Source organism: Corticium candelabrum, chromosome 19 (genome assembly GCF_963422355.1).
Source record: "Corticium candelabrum chromosome 19, ooCorCand1.1, whole genome shotgun sequence".
In the NCBI taxonomy this organism is placed as follows: domain Eukaryota; kingdom Metazoa; phylum Porifera; class Homoscleromorpha; order Homosclerophorida; family Plakinidae; genus Corticium; species Corticium candelabrum.
Genome location: NC_085103.1, coordinates 2,579,990 through 2,599,355, shown reverse-complemented (window position 1 = coordinate 2,599,355; position 19,366 = coordinate 2,579,990). Strand labels below are relative to the sequence as shown.

The 19,366-nt window shown below is 39.7% G+C and overlaps 2 protein-coding genes across 6 annotated transcripts; both read right to left on the bottom strand.

Annotated features, from left to right (window-relative positions):
- Positions 1-406: 406 nt before the first annotated feature.
- Positions 407-15,363, bottom strand: LOC134194438 (E3 ubiquitin-protein ligase SHPRH-like). Of its 5 annotated transcripts, XM_062663358.1 has the most exons (33): positions 14,445-15,359; positions 13,612-13,830; positions 12,965-13,037; positions 12,718-12,901; positions 12,559-12,654; positions 12,254-12,361; positions 12,009-12,123; positions 11,869-11,948; positions 11,773-11,817; positions 10,736-10,814; positions 10,501-10,667; positions 10,088-10,195; positions 9,949-10,017; positions 9,050-9,138; positions 8,898-8,992; positions 8,804-8,835; positions 8,289-8,372; positions 8,146-8,238; positions 7,561-7,668; positions 7,354-7,502; positions 7,116-7,173; positions 6,935-7,062; positions 6,804-6,881; positions 6,585-6,748; positions 5,950-6,023; positions 5,639-5,884; positions 4,507-4,575; positions 4,256-4,444; positions 4,097-4,189; positions 1,812-1,898; positions 1,563-1,741; positions 1,403-1,501; positions 407-775 (listed from the first exon to the last, which is right to left on the bottom strand). In XM_062663358.1, the coding sequence occupies exons 1-33, from the start codon at positions 15,040-15,042 to the stop codon at positions 676-678; spliced, it is 4,155 nt and encodes a 1,384-aa protein (XP_062519342.1). In that variant the 5' UTR covers positions 15,043-15,359; the 3' UTR covers positions 407-675. The 5 variants fall into 5 exon arrangements, with proteins under 5 accessions (XP_062519342.1, XP_062519341.1, XP_062519340.1 ...); XM_062663357.1 differs by having other exon boundaries at positions 4,283-4,444; positions 12,559-12,901; positions 14,445-15,361; XM_062663356.1 differs by having other exon boundaries at positions 12,559-12,901.
- Positions 15,364-15,475: 112 nt separating this feature from the next.
- Positions 15,476-19,288, bottom strand: LOC134194965 (uncharacterized). The gene is made up of 2 exons (XM_062663955.1): positions 19,255-19,288; positions 15,476-17,865 (listed from the first exon to the last, which is right to left on the bottom strand). Exon 2 carries the CDS (start codon positions 16,752-16,754, stop codon positions 15,615-15,617), a length of 1,140 nt encoding a protein of 379 aa, XP_062519939.1. The 5' UTR covers positions 16,755-17,865; positions 19,255-19,288; the 3' UTR covers positions 15,476-15,614.
- Between the last annotated feature and the right edge of the window lie 78 nt (positions 19,289-19,366).

The following is a 19,366-nucleotide window of genomic DNA, read 5'->3' as shown; positions in this document are numbered from 1 at the left end:
TATATATATATGATGACGTCACGTTAAGGGTTCATAGTTCATATTCATGCATAGTTCCAAGCTACAATGCACCGCACCCCGTGAGAGCTAGAAAAGACTACAACTCTGCGAAGGACCCCGTTTGACCCTTTAGACGACGACGATGGTATAAATCGAAGCTAAATGTGGAAAATTCCACGCATATCTAGTGAATAGAGAAATGACGCAACTTCCGTTTTCAGTTCCCGCATTATACTTTCAACCTCCCCTGTTAAAAAAATAGACCGTCTAGAGCTCTCATTGCCAGATTGTGTAAAAAAGTCTGCAAACAACTTAACGCTTCTACCGAGACTTACAATCTGCGACAATACATACCTTTATACCTTTATCTATAACTTTGGTGCGCTTCCGTACTCATTGTTTTCCGTTCTAGTTATGAAATTAAGTTTAGAAATACTCGTTGACATGATCACTATCATAATCATTATCATAACTGCAATTCGAAATGAAGCCTTCAAGGCAACATTAAAATTTAAACCCAACTAAAGTTAATGATCCAAACATTCCATAAGTAGATTTACCAAATGCTGTCCTTAGACTCTACGCATACACATTGCATTAACATATATCTTATATGCTATAGCTAGCAATCAAATGACAAAACAGGTATGGTCTTCTGGCCTTGAATGCCTTTGGTCAAGCAGTTTCACTTTCAGAAGATGCTACATCATTGTCTTCAAACAAATGAGACAAATCCCCAAGCGTCAACTGCTCACCTTCTGTTCTCAACCTTGACCTAAAAGTTAGTCATCAAAGCCAATTAAATGATAAGTAAAGTCCATTGTGTGTGTGAGTGTGTGTGTGTGTGTGTGTGTGTGTGTGTGTGTGTGTGTGTGTGTGTGTGCGCGCGCACGCGCTCATACATGTGTAACTTTTGTAGCATTAACTAGGTCACGTTCGATTGGGCTCTTGCTCCATGTGCACGCCCCTCTTCCAACTTCTACAGTCTGCTGCTATAGTTGAAAGAGCCAACTCTACCTACTCTGAAAGAGCACACCCCTCTTCCAACCTCTTCCAAGGTGGAAAAAGTTAGAAGAGGGGCGTGCTCTTCCGGAAGAGACTGAAAGAGCCCAATCGAATGCGCCTCTAGTCCTGTACAGTCAGGCAAACGTCACTACCTGGGTTCTTCGATCAGTCCAGCTGATCATTACCAAAACATTACTACACCTATTAAAGTCAATGACTATAGCTACTTCGATGCTAGTTACTCACAAAGCTATATTTTAGCTGTCTGGTACTATTGCTGGTGAAGTTGAACCATAACATCAATGCAAAAATTCAACAAGACAACCAAACTGCCTGACTACAAGTCTATTTAAATAATGAATGACAAGTGCAAGTTCCAATGAAAAATATGGCCAACCTGACTGCAGGACAAACTGCCACCGACTTCTGCTGAAATACCTCATAGATACGACTTTCAACAGTAAGGTTAACATAGAACCGATAAACATGTGTTGACCTGCTCAAACGACCACTGTCAAAAACCTCATAGTACAAATTAACAGTCAATTGTAATTGACTTTGTTTGTCCGATCCTGTAAACTCGTCCTACAGCTTGTTGCTCAATAGCTGGGTTCAAAGATGGCTCCACCAAGAGAACATACGATGCTTCAATGATGTTCAATCCGTTTGATCCAGAGTGTAGTGGCATTAAGCATACCCTAATGTCAGAGTTCTGTTTAAATTCAGTGAGGTTTCTCTACATCAAAGAACAAACGTTAACCACAAATATAACCAGGCAAATGCAAACTGACAAATATGCACTGTACCTGAAAAGTTTGCCTACTGTTGATGAGTCTGTAAGTAATATTGTTCTGATCCATGGCTCGAGCCACAATGTCCAGCACATTCATCCACTATCAGTCACATAAATAGCATAAATAATATTACAGTAAATGCACAAAATAGACGTATTCAAGAGAAGGCATGAATCAAATAAACATAGCATGTAGGAAGACTTAACAAAATACACTCAGCTTTGCCCAGTGAGTTGGTGCAGCTGTGTGTATTTCGTTTATACACTTGTCAGCGGTCTATAACTGGCTTGTAGCACCCAGCTGAGACGTTGCGCCAATCAGTGTCAGGAATTCGTTTAGTGACAGATCCCACTTTTGCTACATATTTACTGGTCAATCACCAGTAGCCCAGGCAGTTATATGGGGCCCTATATATTGACTGGTCAATATGTAGCGGAAGTGGGATATGTCACTTATTCTAAGCAAATATTGGACACTGACTGGCGCAGACAAAGCTAGGGTGCTACAACCAAGATAGGAGCTGGAAGTTTGAATTTAAATGCATTCCTATAGTCAACAGTCACTTCCTTCTATCTAAATACATGCTCAGCTGAATGCCAAGCTTGCCACTGTGTTCATTTAATCATTTCCATCTACATTTAACTCCTAATTGGCAACTGTGAAATATAATAACTAAAAATGCTTCAAATTATGCATTCCAAATGAGTTTAGATACATAAAAATGTATCAAGTGACTTGCTAACTAAATTTGGACACAACAAACCCGAAAAATTGCTGTAAACACAAAGTTCTATTGTAACACCAGTATCACGGCAATTATAGTGGCATGTCACTTATCCAACCTTATCTGACACGCTGCTGGTCAAGCTGTGGGTAATGATATGACAGATAATGCATCCTGCATATTATATAAATTTACAATCCCTTATGAAAAGTATAATTTTTATCTCTACATCAATAAGACATTTGGTTGTTTAAATTCACATCTACATTCAGAATGCCTAATGTGGAAAAACGCTGTATAATATAAACAATAGTTGAGTTTGTAATGGCTTCAGTTATCCAACAGGGGTCTGGTCTCAAGGGCGTTGGATAAGTGACACCAGCACTGCACTACACTGAGAAAGAAGATCTGCAAACATAACATTATAGAAAATGTGAATACAGTTCTTTGATACCGCTCGAGTCCACTGGAAAAAATGTTTGATTACATCTAGGCAGTTTGCTCATGCAAAGCAAACTTACGCTTCACAACAGTCTATGTATACAGTACAGTGCCACCTAGCTGCATCTGCACACCACTTATCAATGTGCACTGGTTATTTGAAGATGACAGCCATCTTTTTGGTTGGGTGTGTAGGACTGTAGTAAAAAAATAAAAAAAACATTTTGAGAAAACGATGGGTATGTAGGGATGGGTATGTACTTAATCATGCTCTTTACCTAAATTAATTAAAACGCAGCAGTTGTGTGTGACACTTAGAGTACTGGATTGTGATGTAGGAGATGAGCATGATTAAGTACATACCCATCCCTGCATACCTATCATTTTCTCAAAATGTTTTTTTATTTTTAGGTAAAAAGATTGTGATTGAAAGCTCTAAAACTAACGAGGGGTAATGCATCGAGTATGTGTATGTAGTTTGAAATGGAAATGACAGTCCTAGTAAACATGTTCAGCTCGGCCGGGATTTCACGCAATCTTTGATTGCATCTCCTCGACAACTCCCATGTTACATGCAACTGTAAGAAGCATGTAGCAGCAGGTGGAAGTGGCAGCTAAGCTTCCAAACGGTAGTCACATGTACACACGTGACCGGAACAACATGGCGTTGTGGGAAGCAGTACGGCAGCAGTTGACTGAGTGAAATGTGAAAGAATAAACCGGGTTTTTTACTTGCCGATAGCTGGCTTCTGAGGCGCTTAGTGTCAACGGTGATAGTCTGGCTACCATTAGGAACGTTTGAAGTTGAGCGCTGCGTGGGTCCGAGATCTCTGTAAGGAGTTCTGAGAGATCCCGTTCGGATGCGTTTGGATACTTTTGTATGGGCCGCCATTTTAGATTCTTCGCATCCCTACATACTGATGTCCCCACTCTGAAGTGTGTTTGGTTTCAAAGAAAATGTACAAGGCCCAATCGAATGCTGGAAATAATATCAGGTACATGCTAGGATTGTAAAGCATTGTCTTTCCATGCTGGGCACAGTAAGACGACATAGCTTTAGTATGCTTCATTTATAATGCAAGTCAGTTTAATAAAAATAATGATCTAATAATGTAAAGAAGAAATGACTCACTGTTGAGAAGATGAGAATCTTTGCCTCACGATTTTCATTTTCAATGGTAAGTACACATCGAACAATAGCTTCAACCTTTGTTGAATGACTACCCTGTCAAAGCAGCGTCTCATTGCTTACCAAGTTTACAATTTACAGCCACAGCAAAATATCAAAGACCTTTACAATGATATCGTCATCTCCAACCTTTCGTTTTTTTGAGTTCACACTCACATATGTCAGCTCTGCAGGTTGCATAACAAAACGACATAAAGGGCACTTCACACCTGATCTGTCAGCTTTGGCTTTGGCAATCACATAGCAAGAGCACGAACAGCACACACAATGACCACATGTCAAGACACTCCACTAAGACAATAATCAACACAATCATGCTTTGCATACTGCTAAAGTCAGGCAATCACCCGCACTTCTACTCCTAATGTACTTCCACAAATGGGACATGGTGTGACATTCTCTTCAGATATTTCATCTTGGTTCTAAGAAGCATAAAAAGGTGTCATGTCAACCAACAACGTTACCTACTATTAAATCATAAAGTTTCACACACACACACACACACACACACACACACACACACACACACACACACACACACACACACACACACACACACACACACACACACAACCTAACCTAACCTAAACGTCAGGAGATGCCTCTCAGAGGTCACGCCCCAGCTGTTAAGCTGGGCCCTGTGCGCTACTCAGGAAACTCTGGGCCTGCACTAGCAAACTCCTGGAGCCAGGCCAGGCACTCGCAGGAGCACTGACTTGTGAAGGTGGTGTGAGCACCTGAAGTCTTACCAGGACCCCAGTGGCTGATGTCATGTCACAGCCGATGGACACACAGACAACACACACACACACACACACACACACACACACACACACACACACACACACACACACACACACACACACAGTATGAAAAAAGAACTCGAATGCACTAGCCATCATGACTACTACATCCTTTAGCTTGCAATCTCACACTAAAAAACAATAAGGAATAAGATTACACCCACGTTTACATCACTGTATCACTACAAATAGCCGATATAGCCATTATAAAGAATTGAGCTAACTTTGCTGCTACAAGACATCTAGTTAAATAAATAGCTAAAAAACATAAGACCAGTATGCCTCTAATAATTTGACAAAAAATTCTCCACAGTCCATATCACACTCTCCTGTCAAGATCAACTTGCCAACTTTCTGCACTCTTGTAACTATTTAATGTCAGAGCAGTTGTCAACCTTACACATTTGTGCCACACCACTCAATTTCTGAAGATTGGGTACTTCTAGCCTAAAAGCAATAATGTGTATTCTCAGTGAATCAGTAAGTTGTCATTTGACCAATTACGATTTCCCAATTGTACAAATGTATCTCAGCATGAGTTATAAACAATTCCAAATATTGAGAACATCAAATTTAGCCTTACTGTAGTTAACTTCGCATGTCAGCTTGGCCTAAGTTACCATGCTGTTAATGTAGTTAAGCTCGAGACAATTGGTTCAGGGCAGTAGTAGCAACAGCAAACCTTCTCCAGTGTCTGAAGATATCTCAGTTGACCGAGATGTTTTCTTAGCTCTTCTCTTCCCAACAAAAGGTCTGACTGAAACTGCAGCTGGTGACTCTCCACAGCACGAATCTCAATAACTGATGAATCAGGCGGATCTGCCAATGGCTCTCCTGGTTGACGAAACCTAAGTGTTGTTGTTGCCATTTCCAGTTCATCCAATGCTGCAATTCTCTGATCTAGCACAAGCCAAACAGCTTTCAAACCCTACAAAACAGATCAGTTCATAAGTTAAACAACATGTGCTATATAGCAAAAAAACAACAACTAACTCTTAACTCCTTTTTCAAATTCTCAAAAAGTGACAAATGAACTTGGCTCTCAGAGAGCATTTCATCAGTAGGACCTAGAGAAACACAATAAAAACATTAGGCATCTGGACATAGCTTTCATATATAAAATGTTGATAGTAAGCAATAAATGGCAAATTGGAAAGACATCACATCAGCAAATAGCAAAATATGCATATAATCAACAACTTCGATCATTACAATATATGATGTCTTTAGAAGTGACTTGACAGCAAAGTTACTGTTCTGGATTTGTAGAGATGTCAAACCAATTCAACAACACATATATGGACGCTCACCAAATACCTTTTGTTTAAAATATGTAGACATGCATGCAATATAGTGAGTAATGATATGTATCTATATTATATCTCTACATCTTTAAAAATGGCCAAATAGAGATCCCTTGCAATAACAAAAAAGACAAAACAGACTATCACCAACTCTAGTGCCTAATACTTCCAGTGTATCATATGAGCAGCGTTATCAAATATTGTCTCCCATAACGTCTCTTATATTTCTACCTGTAAACTACTCATTCTTGGAGTATTTGTAGTCAATAATATATTTGAACAATTCCAGTATCAACAATCCTAAGAGTAAACATCCATTCTTACTGATGCTCTTTACAAATGATGCAACATGTTTCAGAATTTGCTCCACCTCACTGTCACCCCAAGTCACTAAAGTGTGCTGGTTAGCATGCCTTTCAGCAGCAGCAACAGCAGCCCCCTGCCCATCAAATACCTCCTCAGGAAACAGCTCGTCATCAACATTGCGACTGAAAATTAGTCAACCTTATGCAAGAATAATGGTAGAAAGCATCAAACACTAACCTCGTGTTACTTCCTCTTATAGCAAATAAAATTTGCTCATAGTCATGCAACAAGCTTTCAGCACGACAAATAGCACATCTAAATAAACAGCACATAAAATACAAACTTGTTAACTTCACAAACGCAAATACTTTTCAATATTCATGAAATGAGTAGTCAACTTTCGTAAATGGCAAACAGCAGCCATTTGAATATCGTTCTTTGAGGGCAAGTCTTCAGCTAGCTGGCTAATAATAGCAACAACTTTCTCACGTTTGACCTATTGTAATCATTACAATAAGAAACAGTTTAAAGTAGCAGAGTGACAGCTACCTGCAACTCTGTAAGAGTTGTGTCAACTACCAGAGACAAGCCATGCACACTTCGAATGCTATAATCATAAGATATATATTTGGTGTGTGTGCGTGTGTGTGTGTGTGTGTGCGTGTGTGTGTGTGTGTGTGTGTGCACGTGCATGTGCGCGCGCGTGTGTGTGTGTGTGTGTGTGTGTGTGTGTGTGTGTGTGTGTGTGTGTATCTTGGTCAGTAAAATTGAAGTGTTATCTAAAAACCTGTCAGCGACAGTTGACATTTCTTTAAGTCGACCTGTGGTGTGTGCTTCACTCAGCTTTCCTCGTACTGAACTCACTAGCTGGGGTCCAACACCTTGAGCGTTAGCCATATCCAGTGCTAATATCCACCACGGATTTTTTGAATTCAACTACATAATACCATTACAAAGTAACATGAGGTTGTAATGCTCACTCTTCAATATGTACTTTGCTCTGCCCTTCTTGAACAAGACTATGAATAACCTTCAGTTTGTCTATAGCTGTCTTGACTCGAGCTGTTACAAGAGACAGGTATTCATCTTTCAGCGTGCTAACCTACTCAGATACAAAATTATAACCAAATTTGAAAATTACAACACAAATACCAAAAAACAAATGTCTGCACCACACCCAACCATGCAAGCTTTTTCTGTCTTAATTAAACACATCCCCAAATGATTCAAATTCTATCTGTGTTGTTAATCAAATGAGTTAGAGGCCAGTCAAGTAAAGCAGCCTCATACAGACCAGCAAACAGACAAACAGACAGATGAATACAGAGACTGGCAGATTACTGTGGTATAAGTGTGTGGGTGTTTATGTTCAAAGACATGACTAATTACGTGTGATCATGACCAAGAATAACAGAAAAATGTCAGATTCAGTCACTGACGCAGATGCATACATTGTAGCTACACAAAGACCAACAGAAACAAACATGAGGAAGGAGGTCAGGCAGTCAGAAATACATGCTAGTAAATAGATAGAACACAAAAACCATCAAACACATAGCAAATATGTCATTTGATTAACCTCTTCATCTAAAGTATCATCCCTCAATGTTCGGCCACATCCTGTTGAGTTTGTTTTCAGCAGACTTGACAGATTGTACAATGTGTGAATTTTCTAAACAAAATGCTGACCAATACACAACAAACAAATAAAAGCATGACAACCTGTGAATGGTCTGTTTTCAAGATTTCTACATACTCCTCCCAAGATTGCATTGCCTCTCTGTAGTTCTCAACTGCCTCAACAACCTACACAAAATAACAAAGTAGCATTGGCAGTCACTACAAACTCCACAAGCGATTAGTTTCAATCAAACAAATAAACTTAATTTAGAGTATGGTTTTACAGCACACAGCCACTGCTACCTCCAGAAGATGTGGCTACTACAGGATGTAGTCAGAGACTTTATTGTGTTGCAGGTATGTTCCCCTTGTACATATTTTTATTGTGTGTTCCGACCGGCCTGTAGAAGTCAATTTTCAGTAAACATGCTGTTCCCTTAGTTTGTAACCAAGTGTACATTGTACCTTGTGCCTGTCTGCTTGACATGCAGCCAACATGCACATAACCACAATTCTGATTTACTTTAAATTTAAAGAAAAAATGAACTGTACATCTTAGATCACATGTGTTATGCATATTCAATGCAGCTTTAAAACACATCTGTTTGAGCACAAACCTCCTGTTTGAGAGCATGAATGCCAGCCAAACCTACACAAACAATGAATTATCAGAACAACAGCTATTCATTGATTCATCTCATTCACCCTTACCATTTAGAGCAAATATAATCTGCCTGTGAGATTCAGCACAGTTTCTTCTTGTCTTCGATATCAAACGTGTTAACAATTCTTCCATAGTGATAGAACTGACCAGACATAAACATAGTGCAGACAAAAACTTTACAGGTCGATGTCAGACTCACCTCTTCTGCAATGTAACATTAATAAACTTTCCTCTGACTAGCTGTGGATGACAACATGCCTGCCTGAGCCTCAGCAAAGGGATCATCATCTAATAAATGGGTTAGTACTTTACAGAATGCATTCATACAAATGCAATTCTCATTTAATTAATGACTTTCTTGATCTACATATATCCATTAAAATGTTATACCCTGTTTACACGAGCACGCATAGCGAGCCGAGCCGAACCGTGCCAGCTCGTGCCAGCCCAGTATTCCAGCCCGCGTTTACATGACACACCCGTTAGTTCCTTGAGCTTGAAATAGCTCACGTTAGCTCACGTTTGCAACGAACAGAAGCCAAGCTGCTCGTGTTTTTTCTCTATGGCTTTACAACAGTCATATCGAGAATGCGTAGGACATATACAAGACGTCGTACGTCTACCACCAGGCGACTGTTACGCACATGCAGCAACGGAGTTCAAACTCTAAACTTCTTGCTCATCTTGGTCGCTCCCTAACAAAGTCTTCGTCTCGCTCCACGCTATTTGTGCCATTTTCGCGCAAAGTATGCCGTGTCGAAAAGGGGTCTGGCTACGCGAGACTACCAAATGAGCATGCACGACCCGTTTTCCAGTACACTACGAGTTTACACGATGTATTTGACCCGAGCCAGGCCGGGCTGGCACGTGCTGGCCTGGCTAGAAATACCGAGCCAAGCTGGCACACGTTTACACCACAATTACAAACCAAGCTGACCCAAGTCAGCATGGGCTGGCCTGCTTAAAAGTTCTTGTGTAAACGGGGTATTAGATACAAAGCAAAGCCAAGTATAAGACAATAACTGTTCAAAGATAATCAGATTTTTTGATCATACTCAATTATCTCACATCAAGAATAGCTAAATCTATGGCAAATACCTTGTGTGCTTCACGTCGATCCAATGAATCTAATCTTGTATCCATTCCACTCCCACACTTCGAAAATACCTATAAATTGCACAAGTATACAGGCATGAAGTCAGAGTCAAGACAGCATTATCATATGCAATCTCCTGACCTTGCTGGCTTCTTGAAGACAAGACTCCTGCTGACGTTGATAGAAGAAAGCCTCAGTAGATGAGAAATTCAGCCACTCAGTATTCTGTTTATGAGGTGGGAGTTGCAACTAAGTACAATCAACAAGACCATTAATCATCTAGCTACATGGAAGAGCAGCAGAGCAGCACATGTGCAGTTGCAAGTGCACTATATAGAGGTGGCACAAGGTGGCACAAGCCACGTGACCAGCCAGTCTGCCACTCAGATAATTGATGTTTTGGTTAAACTTGACAACTTGCGATTTAAGTATGCATAGAACTGCATTTGTTTCGTGACGCTAACGAATTAATTGATATTAGTTTCTAGAGAAACCCGCATTCATTGAAAAATTTAAAAAAATCAAAAATAACACAACTACATATGACTCCTTACTTCATCAGCAACATCTTGTCTGGCATTCCTCCAAAATAGTTGGCTCAACAGATCAATAAGAGGTTTTGCATTACAATGCATGGTGTATGGCCACAACAACAGTTTTCTCCACCACTCATTACACGAGTAAGGAGAAACACCAAGAAACAGCAGCAATCCATACAAATCTAATCATACACCCATTGACTAGATCTCATTTCACAAAACAACGAAATCAAAAAGGATATTCCGCAACCTTGTAAAGTTTTCTGTATCGGTGTACCAGTGACACACCAAGAGTGAATTGACACCAACCTTGAAGTCATCTCTGCCGCCTGTTACCACAAACATGAAACACAAAATTATAAAACACATGTACATGCAACACACAACACACGTAACACAAAGTCAATTTCATTAAATACGGCATTACTATTAACTTGGTCTAGGAGTATGTATTCCAACATGTTGAAACTCTTTCTCATTGCAACAAATGCAAAAGTTTGTACAAACTATTTCTATTTCTTATTGTTAACTGATTCAATCACAAAGTGTACTGTACTTACTCCTCCTACAGGGAATTCCGAAACAGCACCCAGGGCAGCAATACGGAAAATAGGATTTTATGGAAGAATATCCGTTCTCATTAAGCGCCCGGGTGCTGCGTAGGAACTCTGGAAATTGGCAGACTGACTTGAGTGCCACAGAGTAAGCAAGTGTGAGGCCCATCTTGCAACGTCCTGCCTATATACTTAGTTTTCATAAACACAGGAGTGCGACCAGACCTGATGGCCCTCCTACGCTTCTTGTCAGGCATTTCTTTAGAGGTTCCTTCTTTAATCCACAGTGTAAGACAGCTGTCTGTTTGCAAAACCTGTACATGCGCTGTAGTATGGTAATGCACATTACTAATACAGCCTCGGAATATCGACCAACTTTGGGCACCGACGTCGAATCGCACACCACAATCTTGATTCTCATTAGCAGCCCATGGGCTGCAAATGAGAAAGGTTTCCAAAAGATTGCTCAATGGTCGGTCTTTTGGCTGGGCGCTGTTTTGGAAATTCCTAGTAGTAGTAAATACAACACATACAACAGAAACAAATTGTAAAAACTTTTGTGCTGTGATTTCTGCAAAATAAAGTGAAATCTCTAAATGTTGGTCAACTGCAACAACAGAGTCATGCAGTTAGTCATAAACATTAATCTGTTCCTCCTGACTTAAAAGCTCCAATTCCAAGACAATAGACACACGCAATGGCAAAACATTCTACAACAAAGTTATATCTATACCTTGGCTGTTGTGCTCTCCACCATTTGAGCCTCATCCAAACAGATCTACTCACAAGCAATGCAATATACAAGACAAGTTACAACCAAATGGTTTACCCTCCACCACTTCAGAGACATAAGAGGACTGGGCATTGGAACATACCTCTTCTGATGCCGCATTGAACGTCCACCATCATCTATAGATACACAAACATTTGCAAAGAATGCATAGAACACAAAACTGAGTCAAACATAACAGTTTAATCCAACGTGATTCACTTCGTGTTTCAGTGTTTCATATGTTGTCACAACAACATCGAATTTGGCCAGTTTAAGTGGATTCACAAAGCCATGAGCAACACCATTGTAGATCTGACAACAATGAAATCAATCAAAATCAATCAGTCAGCAATATTTATTATTAACAATCTAATAAAAAGTAAATGTGTAGTCACAAAATGCTTAGCACACATTTACACATATCCAAGAATCAAATAAATACCATGTACGATAAAGTTCCTGGCTGGACATGTTTTTCTATTTCTTCAATCCACTGCTGTGCTATTGATGCTGGTGATATGATAAGAGTTGTCTTGCACTCAATTGGCTCCTAAAAATTGAATACTTTCTCATTTCAATGGTTTGTAATCGATAAAGCAAACATACTGAAATAAATAATGCACAATAGATCTGGTACAATGATGTGGGTGCACCAACCCAATAATACCAATGTTTGTTCATACCATTCAAGTTAGTACAGTTTATATAACACAGAGCTTTATATTGATGCAATTTACAGATACGGACCTTTGTAGTCCAGCAGCGAAAACAAATAAAATTCTCATCTTTTTCTGGTGTGACACCAACACAAGACTGATGCAGCCAAGCTCTGCAATCCTCACACTGCATCCACAATCTGCCAGGTGAAAGATATTTCTCTTGACAACCACACACACAGTGGACTACCAGTTCATCTGTCGTTTGCTCCATCAATTTATCGGCTTGAATTCCAACCAGATCCTGCTGTTTGTCAGGCATCCTATTACCTAAGATGCAAGCAAGAACTTCAACTGTCTTTCCAAGTCCTATTTCATCTGCAAGAATTCCTCCAGTTGGTAATGTAGGCTTGAGAAACTTTTTGCGTGACCAACTGCCAACCAACAATACATTAATACCAAACACACATCACTAACGTCACTGCTTGTCATCCTACCCTCCAGTGTATTGATTGTAGTAGAGACATGAATCATTCGTCTTTATCTCCTGCCACAACTGATGAATCTCATCTAATAAGCACAGATTTACGATTTAGTAAAACAATTTAGCAAAAATGCTAAAACTTGCTTTAACAATGTTGTTTACCATAAATTGTTCACACTAAAACTAGCTCTAGCGTCTGGATAAAATTCTGTTTATAGCAACACTACTACAGAACCTCTAATATGCTGCAAGTTAGAGTATTGAAAACTGCCGTACAGTATTACATTTGCACTCCTGTACAGAATGAGTCTAGACAATTATTGAGATCAACAATCATTATTGTGTACCAGCAGTTACAACTACGTGTAACTAAATTTTTTATTAGCTAAGTCTTGTTGCAACACTACTTTCTGAAAGTACATAATCACAATGTATGATAAGTGTTCAAATACCATATTCCCCTTGCAAGTAATAATAAATTACAGATTGTATTGTAATGTTTAATTGCTGTCAATATACCACAGCAGCAAATATATACAGAAAACTATACAGTAATTCCAGTATAAGAAGAAACTGAACCACATTACAGTTATATCTGCATAACCTAACTTTTCTACCACACCATTACTACTGGTAGTCAGAGTATTACTGAAAGCTCACCTGTTTCTTTTCGTCTGTATGTTTCTCTTTGAATCATCCATTGTACTGCCATCTTCTGGTATCTCCTTAAGTCGGGTAACAAAGCTGGATGTGGAACATAATGTGGATCAAACGCATCCAGTAATCCTCTTGTTCTTTGTTCTTTACGAATTGCAGAATATAGACTGTCTATATCAGGCAGAAGTGGTTGGGTACTTTGAGCTTGCACGTGCATGATTTCTAGAAAACAACAATCATACTACATTTCAATTTCTTTCCTTCAGATTCTCATGAATTCTAATTCGATTATGCAGCAATTAACATAAATACTCCTCAAAGTCCTATTATTGTTAATTAGAAGTTTGTTCTAAAACATAACCTATTAATTAAGGAAGTATTTTGTTTATAAAACGTCAAGATACTCCAGGAGAATTAGGTAGTTGAAAACACAGAAATTCAAGAAAAGGTATATGTCTGTTCATCTCTAAATAGTACAACGTACCTACCAACAGGCTTAATTGCTATCTTAGTAAGGACAACAATAGGTTTGGTCACATTAACTTAATTAATCTATTCAAAAAATTGCGGCATAAAAATTCTACTTTTAATTAATTAACATGAATTAATTAACATGATTACAAGACAAGTGCAAAGTTCAACATCACATTGTAATAACAAATGATTTGCAAAGACGGCATCATTTTCCTACCCTACAAATCAGATTGTCACCTATTTTGCACTATTCAAGAATCACCACATTTCAAGAGCAACTATAGACTCCCAAGTAATTTGCAAAAATTAATCAATCAGCACCACATGCCAACTTTAATTAAATGAGCAAGTCTAACAATGACCTGATTGAGGATATAAAAAGTCAATAAGTTGTTTGACTTTCTGTCCATAACTGTTTCTTTGTTGATTGCCACTTTGACAAGTTTCAGCCACAAATATTCTCTCAGACAACCCAAATTCTACAGTAACAACTGGCTGCTCATGTAAATGTGAAGACATTTTTCCAGTCAGAGTTGCAAGCCTGTGATGACAGAGAGATTGCAGTGACTGGAACACAATAAGTGGGCACTTCTTGTCATTGTGAAATTCCTGGACACACTCCATATCACAGAAACCTTTTACTATCAAAGACCAATCTTCAAGATTTAAAGTAAGAATCATTTCATCTAGCGAGTTGATACAAGTCTTCCTACTGACAAAGTTTACTCCACCTACAATCAATTGAGTCCGTGCACAAGCGCTGTCTGCAGCTGCTTGCCTGCCTGTAATTTCTACTTTGATGTTCATAAGTTCCTTTGTCAAAGGTTGGCTCTTGTTTGCTGTTGCAACCCTAGCACGGTGACTAGTGCTAGTCTCTACAACCATCATGTCTGAAGATTCATCACCTGGGGGACAAATCAGCAATTTCTTCTTTGAAGTGGTGCTGCGTTTTCGACGCATTTTACCACACTCCAGATGTCCAATCTAGCAGCCACCGCCGAAAGAACATCCGGGAGTAAGATTTGGCAAATCACGTGCAGTGCTGAACGGTCGCGATGCGATGAGCTAGAAGAGCTTGAGTGAGCTGCTGGTGGAAGCAAGTGATGAGTGGAAGTCTTAGAATTTAAAGGCATTCGGTGGAAAGGGGTCTGGCTACGCGAGACTACTGTACAACCTATTCGTAGAAGTAACTAGCTAGCTAGGAAAAGTTAGATTTAGTTATTAATTTAGTGAAGTGTATACATTACGAACTCAAATGCACAAAGAAGCATAAGACTCATGTCTGAGTGTGAGGTTAGCAAACTCTTGTCATAGACATTATCACACATAGCCGGCCACATATACTATGAGCAGATAGAGTTTGCGTATGAATCACTACTCTAAAATACTAGGCAATTTGATTTCTAAAAGAAACATTATTCTACAATAATGACACACAAGCAAAGAACCAAGTCTGCAAAGCTATGGCAATCATTGCAATTTTTCTTTAGAATACTATAGTTAATTAAGCATGCTAACAGCAGTTTATTTGACTACATAAGTCTAGAGTCCCATGAAAAGCGTAGAGTATTGTAGACAGGAACAACTCTAGACAACTTTGATTCCAATGTCATTCCTCCGGAACAGAAGATATTAATTCCTAAGTTAAAGGTTGAGCAGCACTCGTGGAATGCCATTCGACCTTCACTAGGAAGGTTTGAAAGTTCTCTCCATTTGCCAGAACGATGATCAAGCATCTCCAAATAGCTTTCAGGCTCCCTAGCTGTTACAGATTTTTGTATTCCACCCGTTGCAACAATTGTTCCCGTTTCTGCAACAGCAATTGCACACCCTACCATAGTTGTAGGTGGTGCAGACCTCCACTTTCCTGTCTCCAAAGACAATACTTCACACGCATTGCAACGACCCCATGGATATGAATATCCTGTTTTTCCCCCAGCCACGTATACTTCTCCGTTATAAACTGCACATGATGGTGCCTGCCTAGCAGTTGGCATGCAATCTAGTTGTGCCCACTCTTGTTTCCTGATGTCAAACATAGTAACATTAGCTGAATGACAAGGCACTGAAGAATTTCGATCCTGTCCTCCTACAAAGACAATCACGTCTCCAACAGCAGTCATTTGTGATTTGCAAACAGACGTCTGAACTATAGAAACCAACTTCCAAGAGTTAGAATGAATATCGTAACTATACAGATATCGATGAGAATCTGAAGCTGTACCAAGAAAAGATACGAACATTGCCTCTTTCACACCAACTAATCCATCAACTATCAGCTCATCCCTCTTATCCATCTTCGCGGTGAATATGTACTTCATATTACACGCATCCAACACCAATATGTTGTCGGAGCATCTATCAGCAATGTAAAGAAGATCATTGTGCAGAGCTAGGACATTTCTTGATCGAAGGCCTATCAAACCAAAGTTATTCATGCTTTCATAGGCTGTAACTGTCCAGTCAATGACCGGTTTTGCAGCCAAATTGGTTAGAATTCTGTTACAGGCATCTTCATGTACCAGCGTCTTCTGAGACAACACCGAAACTTTGCCTGTAGTCAAACAAGCATCAACACGCGTGTCGAGAACTGAAGAGTTCTCTAATCTTTCTTTTTCCAGCTCTACTGTTGCTAAATGTGACGGATTATTAGTACTGCCTTGCTTGTCCATTACGCCTGACTTGATTGCTTCATCCAAGCGCTGAATACTTGCTCGCAAATCGTTGACCTCATGGTTTCACTTTCTTTCTTTGTCTTCCAACTGTGAAACAGTCAAACGTAAGCATCTCATCTCACTTGCTAAACGAGTCAACACACTTTCTGAAGACGAGGCAGGTAAAGTTGTGCCCATTTTTGTTCTTTCATCCAGATTCTGAGGCTCCATAAAACCTCGTTTGCTGCGCTTGGTCAATTCATTCAATGCCAGTTCAACAAAGTTGTTTGCACTTAATTGGTCCACTTCTTCACCCAATGAGCTGACAATTAAAGGAAAAAATGGGTGATATGAAATTGTTTCCAAATTTTCCTTTAAATGGGTCACTGCTGGGGATTGAAGTGAGCTACTGCCAGAAATACTTAGCTGTTGACATTCAACTTTTCCTAACAATACTTGTGCGGTAATCACTCCAAGGGCAGAAATGTCTGCACCAAATTTTGGTTGCAGTGAGCTGTCTACCTCAACGATCATAAACTGTGCTGGCATGGTTGATTTTGTTCTAGGAAATAAACTGATAGTTCTAGCTACAGCGACTCCCATGAGCTTCACTTGAAGAACATCCCGAGAAACATAAACCCTCTTGCTAGTAAGAGAATGATAAATTATAGGCTGTGGTTGGTTATGAAGATAGCTGATTGCACTTGCAACACACTGTGTTATATACAGTTGATTCTGCTCAGATAGCAAAGGCCCCAAAGTGAGCCGGTGTTGGAGAGTCTGGTACATCAACTCTGTCACAATCACTGTCTCATTGCCTTTAGAGACAATTCCAAAAATTTGACATATATTAGGATGTTGTACATGTCTTGTTTCGTCTAGTTGCTTTTGCAAAATGTCACTCCAATCAGTTAAGTCTGGATGTTGAAGCAAAGAGTCAACTAGGTCACTCAGCTTCTGTAACAGAACAAAAGATCCTTTCCACAATCCACATTGACCATTTTCTCCTAAACCAGCCTGGAGTTGTGTTGGCGTAACAGATTCTGCCAGCTGCCAGTTAGAAGGGCATTGAGCATTTGCACGCCTCCTCATTCAGATGTGAGACAACAATGACTAATGAATGAAACTTCTAAAAAACAGCAACAGTCATTTCTGATTTTACGAACACCAGCTCAATTATGTGCAATATTTGCCTGGGTCCGATCATGCTGATCATGCATAGGCTTCCACTGAGCTAAGAACATGAGCGTACTTGACTAAGAAGTTTGCAAAAGGATTCTGATTAGAATGACTTTATTGACTAGAATGTTCAATTTAAGTTCTTTCTATACAGTTTGAAAAACCTTTCCGTCCTTTTTTCATTCTCAAAGCAAAAAATTCAGAAATTAAAAATGACTTCACGGGATCCAAAGTCTATGCATGAAGCAAATGATGTCAATTATGGTTTCTATGTGCAGATTCTACTCCAAAGAAGATTGAATTAACTAGTTGTCTGGTATCCCTAGGTGATGCCTGGCGTTGGTGAGTATAGGTCGCAAAGGAGTTCTTTGACCTGTCTACCGAAACGCTGCGCCCTAGCTAGACAATACGTATTTGTTGAAACCCTAGCTGTCATGGAAGTCAACATGCAAACTTCCTAGTAATATAGATTACGTATCTAAGCCTGGTAGGTAGGCAATCTTGAGCAAGACAATTGAAATGTACTCAGTTGCATTGTAACAACAGTGGTACTGTATGGTATATTTGCTGATCTAGAAAAAATTGATTTCGGCAAACAATGACTATCTACAGTGTTATATACAGCACAGTGTAGTAAGGATTGATCATGTATTGTTAAGTTGATTGTACAGACAATCCGTAGCTACAATACAAAAGAATGGAGCGACAGAACTTCATAATGCTTTTTTGTTGCCGTTTGGTCACTTGTACAAATCCTTCTTTTGCTGATCGATAATCGGACACGGAAACGATTGTTTGAAGTAAGACTTATAGTGAACCGTGGTCGTGGGGAGGAGAAATTTGAGGTCCGTGTACACACACACACACACACACACACACACACACACACACACACACACACACACACACACACACACACACACACACACACACACACACACCGAGAGCTCGATACTAGTAAGAAGCGTATTGGACCACGCCCATTTCGCGACCCGGATTAGAAGCCTCGCTACGCTCGGCAAAACAGAACAAAGAGAAGAATCCTGCGACGTTGTTAACCCAAGAGCGACTTTCCTTCACGCCTTTCATATAAGAAACATTTGAGAAATGATATCCCTTCAGGTTGGTACCGTGGGGCTGCTCTACAGCACCTTGCAGATTACATGCAACAGTCATGCAGATATTAGAAACCAGCTAGCCAGTTTGAAAGGCCCTATACGGCAATATAAACTGTAAGTCATGCACCCTGGACACTACCCATGCATGCATACGCATGGATCGAGCATTCGCACATGGCACAATCCGCCTTTTAGCTACTGCAAGTAAATTATACACTCACGTTGTACACACTGTGATCCCGCTGTGGGTTTGACAAGGGCTGAGCTCCTGCAGCTATCGCTGTGCTGAAGTTCCCGGCTATATAGCATTTTCAATACTTGGAATGCACGTGA